This window comes from Rattus norvegicus, chromosome 5, assembly GCF_021556685.1.
Source record: "Rattus norvegicus strain SHRSP/BbbUtx chromosome 5, alternate assembly SHRSP_T2T, whole genome shotgun sequence".
NCBI classification, from domain to species: domain Eukaryota; kingdom Metazoa; phylum Chordata; class Mammalia; order Rodentia; family Muridae; genus Rattus; species Rattus norvegicus.
In genome coordinates this window covers 65,640,887-65,652,500 of record NC_141538.1, presented here as the reverse complement: position 1 = coordinate 65,652,500, position 11,614 = coordinate 65,640,887, and the positions used below count along the sequence as shown (strand labels likewise).

At 49.6% G+C, this 11,614-nt stretch overlaps 2 protein-coding genes across 22 annotated transcripts in view; one reads left to right on the top strand and one right to left on the bottom strand.

The window, feature by feature from the left end:
* Tstd2 (thiosulfate sulfurtransferase like domain containing 2) overlaps window positions 1–11,257 on the top strand; it is a 44,227-nt gene extending 32,970 nt beyond the window's left edge. For 8 of the 18 annotated variants that reach the window (XR_015619813.1, XR_015619816.1, XR_015619807.1 and 5 more), the window contains 1 exon segment: window positions 2,255–3,263. The gene's annotated coding sequence lies outside the window, so the exon portion shown is untranslated. 18 annotated transcript variants of the gene reach the window in all.
* Tmod1 (tropomodulin 1) overlaps window positions 1–11,614 on the bottom strand; it is a 77,387-nt gene that overhangs the window by 10,979 nt on the left and 54,794 nt on the right. For all 4 annotated transcript variants that reach the window (NM_013044.2, XM_087660451.1, XM_087660452.1 and 1 more), the window contains 1 exon segment: window positions 8,805–8,948. In NM_013044.2, coding sequence (NP_037176.2) covers window positions 8,805–8,948 — 144 coding nt within the window.

The following is an 11,614-nucleotide window of genomic DNA, read 5'->3' as shown; positions in this document are numbered from 1 at the left end:
GCACAGCACATGTACTTTCATATACACACCCACACATATATCACACACACACACATGCATCACACACACACATGCACATACATCACACACGCACCACACACACACATGCCACACACATGCATCACACACAAACACACCCACATGCACACACACACATGCATCACACACAAACATACCCACACACATGCATCACACACACATGCATCACACACACACCACACACACACACATACATCACACACACACATGCATCACACACACATGCATCACACACACACACCACACACACACCATACACAAACACACACATATATCACACACATACATCACACATAAACATACCCACATGCACACACCCACACACACGCATCACACACACATGCATCACACACACACCACACACACATACATCACACACACACATGCATCACACACACACATACATCATACACATACATGCATCACACATACACCACACACACATACATCACACACATACATCACACACACATGCATCACACACACATGCATCACACACACACATACATCACACACAAACACACCCCCACACCCACACACACACATACATCACACACACACATGCATCACACACACATGCATCACGCACACACACCACACACACATACATCACACACACATGCATCGCACACACACATACATCATACACATACATGCATCACACATACACCACACACACATACATCACACACACATACATCACACACACATGCATCACACACACACATACATCACACACAAACACACCCCCACACCCTCACACACACATACATCACACACACACATGCATCACACACACACCATACACAAACACACACATATATCACACACATACATCACACATAAACATACCCACATGCACACACCCACACACACGCATCACACACACATGCATCACACACACACCACACACACATACATCACACACACACATGCATCACACACACACATACATCATACACATACATGCATCACACATACACCACACACACATACATCACACACACATACATCACACACACATGCATCACACACACATACATCACACACCCCCACACCCCCACACCCACACACACACATACATCACACACACACATGCATCACACACAAACACACCCCCACACACACACCACACACATACATCACACACACATGCATCACACACACACACACACACACCACACATACATCACACACACATGCATCACACACACACACACACACACACACACACACACACACACACGAATGCACCGGAGTGGAAAGGATAACATGGAATGGAGAAGGTTGTAAAGGTATAGTATATCTGGTAAGGGCTAGTATATAAAGATGCAAATAAATAAATTAGAAATAGACAAAGCATTTGAACAGAAATTCCGTAAAGTAGATGTATGAGGGGCTGAGAGAAGGCTCAGTGGTTAAGAGCACTGGCTACCCTTCCAGAGGACCTGGGCTCAATATCCAGCACCCACACGGTGTCTCACAAACTCTGGAACTCCAGTTCCAGGGGATCAAATGCCTCCACGGGCACCAGGTATGCATAAGTGTATAGACCTATACATTGAGAGTTCATGCAGTGAAGAACTGTCCAATGAGGGAAGATTCCCTAAGTGGAAGGTAGCTGCCTCTCTCTAGAGTCTTCCTTAACATCATTAGTAGGGAAGGCTGGGGCTTCATGATCTCTAGACGTCATGGGCTGTGGGCTGTGACCCTGTGAGTAACTTGCTTGGGTGGAATAAAAAGAGTGGACAAAAGACAGCAAGAAGCCCCGAGCGAGAGGGCTGGGCTGAGCTGGGCTGGGCGGGGACTAAACTGGCAGAGTTCGGTCAGTGAAGAACTCTGGCCTCCTTTCAGATTTACTGGGGGATTAGATAAATCCCTTGTGGATAAATTAATCTAAGTTTTCACATCAAATGATTGGATGGAGAGAAGCAGAGCCTTCCTTCATATCGCCCCCCTTTCTATCTCCCCTGTCCATGGATGTACCCCACCCCCATGCCCATGGCTGCACCCCCTGCCCCCATGCCCATGGCTGCACCCCCTGCTCCCATGCCCATGGCTGCACCCCCTGCTCCCATGCCCATGGCTTCACTTCTGGGCATAAAATCCAGGGCATAAATAGACAGGGCTGGCCTGTTTTGTTGCCTTTTCCCCCTAAATAGATTTATATCATATTTATTTTCTGCAACTTCCCATTCTGTTTACTATTTTGCAGAAAATTCCCAAGCTAGTACTGGAGAACCACCACCTTGTTTTTTTTGTTTGTTTGTTTGTTTTTTGTTTTTTTTTTGTTTTTGTTTTTTTTTTGTTTTTGTTTTAAACTGCTTCTTGGGGTGCCCCTGAGATGCTGCAGTGCAGACAGCTGTCTGCATCCACACCTCGTCCCACACAAGGCAGTGCAGTGGACTCTGCCGGAGAAGAGAGATTATTCTACAGTTGACTAGTGTTGGGTTGAGAGAGAAGCACACTTCGGTGGTAGCAGCTTATGTCCTCGCCTGCTTACAGCGACTGAGGGTTTTCAGTTTGATGAGATTGTGACAAAAGCCTCAGGTGTTGAGGTCTATGATGAGGGCCTGGTGGCTGTGACCCTGGATGTCAGACCATTCCTTCGCTCATTTGACAGTCCACTTTATCGTGACCTAGAGGACATGTGCAGCTGGAGCACCGAAAATACATCCTCGTGCCAGGTGCGGTGTCACACACCTTTAATCCCAGCACGAGCAGATCTCTGTGAGTTCAAGGCCAGCGTGCTCTACATAGTGAATTCCAGAACAGCCAAAACTATATAGTGAGACTATATATACTTAGTCTCAAAAAAAAAAAAAAGAAGAAGAAAGAAAAGAAAGAAGAGACATCAGCCAGGTATCCTGGAAGTACTTGGCCAACACCAGGGCCATATGCCACCTCTCACTGGCATAAGCATCACTCTGTTTGCAAGCTGCCAATTCTGCTCTGCCGACACACCACTGGGGAAGAAGCTCACCACCTGAGGGACACCTGCTTTGTCCTGGGGTAGCGCTGCTGATTAGAAAGGCCTTCCTCACCAAAGTGCTACAACGTAGAAGAGTACAGGGGACGAGTATGGCAGTGATTTAAGGTAGTCTGCATCGAGGAGTGGAGAGGGATAACTGACTTGAAGTATATTTTGAAAAAAAGAAATCACATGAGAATGCTTGCCCCAGACGCCATAGGTTGCTGAATAAAAATCCCAGTGCCAGATATGAGATTACCTCCCTTTGAGTCTTTGTTCAGTGGTGTCTTAGAGACGCCCCCAAACAATATAGGCTATTGCTTATATCCCACCAGAACTTGATGGTGAGACCAGATTGCGGAAGACACCACACAGTTTGGTCCCGGGGCATGGGGAGATCAAGTTGGTACTGACCAGGGAGAGTCTTTCGGGTGGGCTAGCATTCATAGTACTCGGAAGTGCTGTGAAGGCTGCTGGAAGGTGGGGTTAGCCACAGTCTTACAAGATAGGTCCAATAACAGGCACAGATGCTGCGGGTAACCTACTGCTCTCTGGCTGGATTAGGGCCTACTCCACGGGAGGAAATGCATGCCCTGTGTTATAAATCTGGTCAAGAACCCATGGCTGGTGAGCTCCCAGAACCCAAAGGTGAATTTACTGCTATTATTCTGCTAAATGGGCACAGTACTGAACTATCCTCCAAGCCTGTATTCTTTCTACCCATGTATCAGTGCAGTTTTCATACCAAATTAGAGAAGTTTCTTTGTGCAATGGCAGGTAATAGAACCAGTCAAAGTCAGAGAATAAGTGTCACGGAGTTACTCATCCATGGATGGGACATCTGTATCCCGCCCCAAGGCTCAATGACCACCATGAAAGAGGGAACAGAAAGACTGTGAGAGCCAAAGGTCAGGAGGACTGAGGCACTGTCATCTGGACATGACAGGTCCCCCTGAAGCCATGGATTCACAGCAGCCCTGGCTGCCTGCACGAGACCAGCACAATCAAACCAGTCAGCAATCCAGAGGAGGGACTGCGCCCACCTCTAGCTGAAGAGCCATTGATGGCTGATGGCTGAAGGAAGAGAGAGTCAGTTTTCTTTATGGATGCTATCCTGACAGGCAGAGCACACTCCAGGGGACAGCCCTATTCAGGAGTACATGGGCTAACTGGTTTCAGTGGGAGATATACATACATACATACGTACATACATACATACATACATACATATATACATACATACATACATACATACATACATATGCATATATGTATATGTATGTATATATGACATGGTCCCACTAGGTGTGGGTAGAGAATGGACCTGGGAGGAGTTAGGTATGAATATGATCAAAATATATTATATATGAAATTACCAAAGAATTATAAAAATAGGCCTGAAAAATTCCTTTGTCTGCTTCCCTTAAAAGGTAGAGCCTAGTCCACCTCCTCCTGAGTGTGTGTTGTGCCTACAAGAAAATATAAGAATAGACTTGCTTCAGATTCCAAGGCTGGGCCGTCAGAGACAGGGTTTTCTTCTTTGGCTTGGATTGCATGTTCTAGGGGAAGTTCACCAGCTCGGCTGCCCTGAATCCCCAGCCCCTGAGCACATTTGTTGAGTGTTGGCTTATCCCAGAGCTCTGAGGCTAAGCTTTGGGGTCATTTGTGACACAGCTATAGATAACAGATGTACTCCCAGACAGCGCTGAATTAGAGAAAAATCAGACACAAATAAATTAACTTGGAAAAACAACATGCATGAATGCACAATCCATTTCCTATGGCCTCTGTTCAAAATAGCAAGCAGGCTCCCTGTCACATAGCAGAGGGAAAGTGGGACCTGTAATCAATACACCCAGATGGTGAACACATCCTCATTCGAGGGGTCGTGTTTCCAGGCCTGGTCTGTTCTGAGGAACTCTGAAAGACTGGGGAGGGACTGACTGCTGGGTACATCACTGTTGGGGGTGCGGGGGGCGGGAATCAGGAAGCAGAGCAATGCTGAGGGATGGGGGTCTCCAAGCACCCTGTGTTTAGAGTCTACTTCATGGGCAGGGTAAAGCTTTTTCTCTCCAACATACAGCCTGGATGCCGGTTCTGTCTTGGACAACGGCCTGTGACTACAGCAAACCCCACTCCTCAGGTCCTCCATTTCCCCACCTATAAAGGAGAGCTGGTGAGATACTCAGTGCTTTTCAGCCCAGCCCAGGCCTCTTTTGCTCCCCACCCTTGCCGGCTTTGGGCAGTTTTGGGCAGAAGCAGAACATTGCCTGGAGATAAGGAGAAGCACTGAGTAAACAAACTGGTTGCCTCAGCATCCATGTCACCCCGGGTAGAATGCCCCAAGTCCCTTTCTTTGGCCGTAAAAGGAGAAAGAAGGAGAGTCTCTCAACACAGGTTACTGTTCCAAGGACTGAGGCAAATACTCCGGCCTTCAAGGACCTCGGTGATGAACCAAGGAGGAGGGATAAATCAATGCCTCTTGTCACCTCCTCCTGGTCCCTCCCTCTCACCCAGGCCACCATGAGAAGACAACTGTTTGTCCAGGGCTCCTGGGACACACTGTAACACACACATGGCCCTTTTCTGAGCCTGAGTCTGTGAAGCCTCCAACCCAAGCCTGTCTTCCTCCTCTCAACCCTTTCTCACCAGGCCCTATTCCAGCCTGAGGACCTCAGTTAGGCAGGAGAGCCACCCAAGGGCCAGAAGGCTTGGTTGTAGCTTCTGCTGGCCTCTTAGACTTCTCTTCGCTCCTGATCTTACCTGTCCAGCCAGTGGCCATCTTGCCATGGCAGGGTCTACATGCTTACCCACAAGGCCCTTTGCCTCTTAATCCCCCCCAGTTCTACAGGCTTCTTTTGGACCCCCAAAGTCCTACCTGGATGGGCTCCAGGCTCTACTTCCTTCTCCTCTGGTTGCCCCCACGTCTTTCCTTTGAGACATCTTCCACTCTCTGGATTTATTCTGATGCTTTCTTTCTTCTTCCTGACACCTTCTCTGACCATTTTTTTGACTATGGTTGCTCCCTCAACTGGCTCTCACCCACACCCAACCCCATCTGGTACAGAAGCACCGCATACAAAGGTCATTTCTGTGCCTGTCTCTCGTCCTACCCAGGTGACTTTCTAGGAGGACTCAACTGGAACCTCATTTTCACAGAGGCTAGCATGCCCAAGGGAGACAAAATGGAAGAGAAAGACCAGGGTAGGTTCACAAAAATCACAGTTATTCCAATAATGCCACAGGCACCGAATGCGGGCTTTAAAGTCATACAGAGCTGAGTTAGGATCTCCCTCGGTCCATGTGCGACCTTGGGCAGGTGACGTTGTCCTCGTGGCCATTGGAGTCACTTACAGGGTGAGCATCGAGTGAGAACAGGGACATAAAGCAGCCAGTGTGAGTGAGTGAGACTCCCAGACAACCTGCACAGCGATTCTAAACGTTACTGATGATGCCAGATCTGTAATCCCCTTAGGAGGAGAGCTGTTCGTTTTCCTTATTTACAAGAAGGGAAACTGAGGCTGGTGTTCACTGATGTTCTTACGCTAGGGTGTTTGACCAGGGTGAAGCAAACGATGAGCACAAGCTCTCTCTTGGTTCCTGGGGCAATGATGGAACTTAGCTGACCAGGGAAGGTGGGCAGCTTGATGTCAGCCACCACTTCAGCGATCAAGTCCATCGTCCCAACCATCTTTGGCTGACGGTCTGCCCTGAGAGCCAGGTTTCAGCTGATGCTGTGTAGACCCTGACTCCTTCCTGGCCAGGACAGAAATCCCGTGAATAGCCAAACTGGGGGTGGTGCTGCTGAGGCAGGCTGTGATCCATCTGCTCTGCCTTTCTCGCCTGCAGGGGATCAGAGCCATCAACAGCCAAGGAACAAGGCAGAGAGAGGCAGGGCCAATGTAGCATCAAGGATACCAGCATATGAGAGATGCCCAGTGCAACCCAGCAGCTAATTCACATGACAATATGCAGCCTCTTTATATAAATTAGTGATGTGTTCTCTCTCTCTCTCTCTCTCTCTCTCTCTCTCTCTCTCTCTCTCTCTCTCTCTCTCTTTCTCTCTCTCTCTCATACAGCTTGCAAAGCTTTCCTCTGGGCCCCTCTCACTGTGTAGGGAACAGAATACATAACCATCCAGGGCACATTTGCTTACCAAGTACCCCGAGGCCCAGGCTGGGCACTAGGATAAGAAGATGACCCGGGCCCAGCACCATCTCCTGAGAAGCTCATGTGGAAGCTGAAGGGCGGGGGAACCACAGAGGGCCTATCTATTTCTCTCTGGGTAGAAAGGCTTAGAGGAGTTACAGAGGCTAAGAGCGAAGGTCTCTACCCTCTCCTGACGTTCTCTTCATAAGAGCCATTCATAAGGTGTAAAGGCTCTTTTTTTAAAAATGGGAGAAAGGAAAGAAAGAAGGGAGGGAGGGAAGGTGTATGTAGCGTCTGCCTCTTCCCAGAGTCTTCTACTCTCCTGTTGCCAGGGTGATTCAAGGCTGACCAGCCAAGTGCATCGCCGAGGTGCAGCCTGGCGGAGATGAACACGTTACTCTTTATCCTGGTCTCGGATGATTTAGCACTCTCTGCGAGGCACAAAGTCACCTGAAGCAAGAGGTCCTTCTAGGTAGGGAATGGGTATGTGAGCATAGGATGTTCCAGAAGTCTATGGCCTGGGAGCAAACTGGGAAGTTTTCAAAAGCCTTAGCTAAGATGAGGCGGCCTGGGGCCTGAGGCCTCTGGAGGCTGGCGATGCTTAGTTCTGCCTGGGACAGGGTCACGAGCCTGTTGCGATCGATCTATACATTTATGTTCTAAGCACTTTCAGCCTGCCACGTTTTACGATGAGAGAGTTACTTGTGGCCTTGCTTGGGCACAATCATGTCACAGTGTTGCCTTCCAGTCTCTCCTTGGGTATATTCGCAACCACTCAGCCACGTTTTCTCCTGCAGAGAAAAATCCCTGCTTTCCCCATCTATCTATAAAGAAGATAGTGACTTGGTCTAGGAAGCAATGTGCAGTAGTGGATAGAGTGGGCTAGGGAGTTGGGAGATGTGGAGTCCTCCTAGGTGCCGAGTCACCCTTTCTTAGCCTCTTTCAGCAGAGGCTGACCACGCCCACATCCTCCAGAGGAATGGTGTGAAGATCAGAGCTGAGGGACACAAGGTAGCCCTGAGCCACCCACCTCCAGAGCAACCCACAGCTGCCTAACATCTGTGCTATTTCTATGCTCAATTCTGGTTATTAACTTTCTCTTAGACAACCAAGACCAAAAGAGTTGCCCCCAGGAGAAATGAGGAAACCACAGAACTCAAACAAGCAGGAGCTAACTCCACAGGATAAAGACAGAACCACCCAGAGAGGAGGAGCAACAGGAAGGAGACTTCAAAGCCAGGTCAAATGGAAACACTGAGGGAGACAGGCTGCTCCTGGTGAACAGCACCACCGTTTATGGGATCCGTGCACTCTGAACTCTACGTCTCAGGTTCCTTGACAGAACAGCTGAGGCGACCTGCAGGGCTTGGAAGGAAGCTCGTTTGTTCTGGGTCTAAGAAAGGACACTCTCAAAGCCAAGGCATAAAGCTGATGCTGAGGAGAGACCCAACACGTGGGGACACAAAGAAGTTGGCAGAGCACATGGCTAGAAAGAAAGCAGGCAGTGTTGATGGAGGGTCTGCCCGGGAACACAGTGGGCTCTGGGGCATCTGTCATCAGTGTCCTCTGCTCTGCCTAGCAACGAGTGGGCAGGTGCTCACTACCCTGTGTGGGGAACGCACGAGCAGACCGCTGCCTGACTCACCTGGTTGTCGATTTTCAGTTCGACCAGAGAAGTGTTGTGGGGGAGAGCTTCCACCAGGCACAGGATCCCAGCTCCGGAGATGAAGTTGGACTCGACATTCAGCGTCTTCAACACCTTGTTCACCTTCAGCATTTCAGCAAGAGCCTTGACGGCAAGAGAAAAGCAGGGCCTCCTGAATGCCCTTGGGCAAGGGTTGAGCAGACCCACAACCACACCAAGCAGCTCAGCCGGACAGTCTCACGCACTACCTTTCTAAGCGCGTCTCTGTCTCTGCTCTCCTGCATCCTGCGTGGCTCCCCGACACCCCTGCTGGAGAATGCTCATCAGCAGGCCCGAGTCTCTGGGCCACGTCTCCTCCCCTGGGCTGCCTTGGCTCTCTGGGTCTACTGCATATACGCAGAGCCTTTTCATTTGACCACTTGGAAGGTTCCACTTCACCTGTCAAGTCTAGTTCATCCTTCAAGGCCCTTCTCAACGCCTCTCGCTCCAAGAGCTTTGCTGACATCTCCGGCCACCCAGGGCCTGTTCTCTGGAACCTTGCAGAACTTACCCACAATTCCTTCATGGAGCCTACATTCCTCAAATCTCTAGTTGTTGTTCTTGTTGTGTGTGCATGCGTGTTCATTCATACACAGGCGTGTGCATGTATTCGTATTCCTGTGTTCGCATGTTCACTAAGGTACAGGTATATGTATGTGTGTGCATGTGGCAGTCAGAAGTCAACTCCAACGTCATCTTCATAAACGCCATCTACTCCCCTTGAGACAGCCTCTCTCACTGGCCTGGACAGAGCTCATCAGCTAGTCTAGATTGGGTGGTCAGAGGGCCTCAGAGCTTGTCCTGTGCCCACCTCTCCAGCACTTTGGAGAGCCACTCTGCCCAGTTTTTTACACAGTGTTTGGGACTTTGCTCAGGTTCTCGTGTTTGTAAGGCAAGTACCCTACCGACGGGTATCTCGGCAACGTTCCCACGCCCTTCCATTTTTCTCATTGGCGTGCCTCCACCACCAGACTATCTACGCTTGTGGGCTGAAAATGCACCTTAATGTCTGATATTACCACAGAGTGCCCAGCACATAGTAGGGCATCAAGCAGTGACCACTGAGGCCCCTGGGGAGTCTCCATCTCCCCGTGTATGTGCTCATCTCGTCTCCTCTATGCCACATGGTCTTCCTCTGAGCCCCAGAGAGTACAGGGCCAGCCTGCAGAGTAGGGCTCAGATGGCCCTCAGCACGTTTGAGAGGGATCTTGCTGATGGGGGTGGGGAAGGGGAGGGTGTAGATGACAATCGGAGCCTCTGAAGGAAATGAGGTAATTAGCAGCTGGTGGAAACGATGTGTCATGGGGAAAAACGATCCCAGCAGCTGAGAGGCCTGGGACACCGTGATGGTTGTGCCAGGGTGTCAGAAGTGATGCCAGGAATGGCTGCCCTATTGTGCTCCCCCAGCTTGCTGAACCCTGCCAGAGGCCCAGCTCCCAGGAAGCCTTCATGCTGAAACTCTCTCTCTCCTTTGGCTCCTTCATTCGAGCATGCCCAGAGGTGGTGTGTCAGCTTCTCTATGACCTGTGGTTGTCTCCAATCTGTGTAAGGTGGCCTCTCAGAGGAATACCCCTCTCCCAGGAAAAGTCTGGTCTGACCATTAACCCTGTCTGACAGTTCGCAGACAGGTGTACCAAGCCTTGTACAGGCTGGTAACTGGACAGGCCCTGGGGTCCGGTTGTGCCATGTGTCAGATCCTGTGTGTTGGGTCACACTAGAGGAACAGAAGGTAGGAGGTAGGTACCAGGGCAGGCAGTGTGTGTGGGGGAAGGGGGGACTCTAAGGGCTCTGGCACCTGGTCTAGCAACAGGCCAGAAACATTTCAGCACTTGGTAATAAGTATGCAGGTATGAAGGGCCTGCCATCAGCTGTCAGCCTGGCATGGAGTCCGTGCCTCCAAACCTTCCGTGGCATGGAGCTGAGTGCCAGCCTGTCGAGCCTGGTTTCTGAACCATGAACAAGTAGTACATGGGGTTTTGCCAGCTATGTCACTACAGACAGAGGCAGGATTCACTGAGGTCAGACAGAGGTCATAGATCTAGACATTCCCAGACTGGCAGGCTATGAAATGCCTTTGTGGACACACACACACACACACACACACACACACACACACACACACACACACACACGTGAGCCCATTCAGTTATTTCATTTTAAAATTGGGAAGAGCTCTATTGCTGCTCCCATTCCTCCTTGGAAAGCTAATTCCTGCGTCTCCCCTGCTCCCTGTGGTAGAGCAGCCACCCCAGGCTATACCTCTCAGCTGTCTTCAAGACAAGACAGATGGGTATGATCGTGAATGTGGGATATGAGGCTAGTTACAGGAAGGTTCCCAGAGTCTAATTCGGTAAATTCAGTATTATGCATAGACTGTTGGACGTTTAAAAAAAATAAAAGTTACTTTACAATAAGTGCAGTTTACTTTCTCGTATGGTTTGTTTGTTTGTTTGTTTGTTTGTTTGTTTCTTTGTTTGTTGAGAGCTCCTGTAACCCAGGCCAGTCTCAAGCTTCTCATCCTCCTGCCTCCACTTCCTAAATGCTGCTATTACAGGTATACCCATCACCATACCTGGCTGACTGGCAGTATTTTTAGAGACACTTGTAACAGTAAAATTGGTCCCTGGGATTCATTAATGAGGATGGTGACTTGAGAGATGGAGAAACTGGGTCCCTGAGAAGGGGCCGAGCTTTGCCTGAATGAGGAGTGTTGAGTAGAGAAGGGCCAGTGTGGAAGACAGTGTATTTGTTCAACGTCATATCCGCTTTTC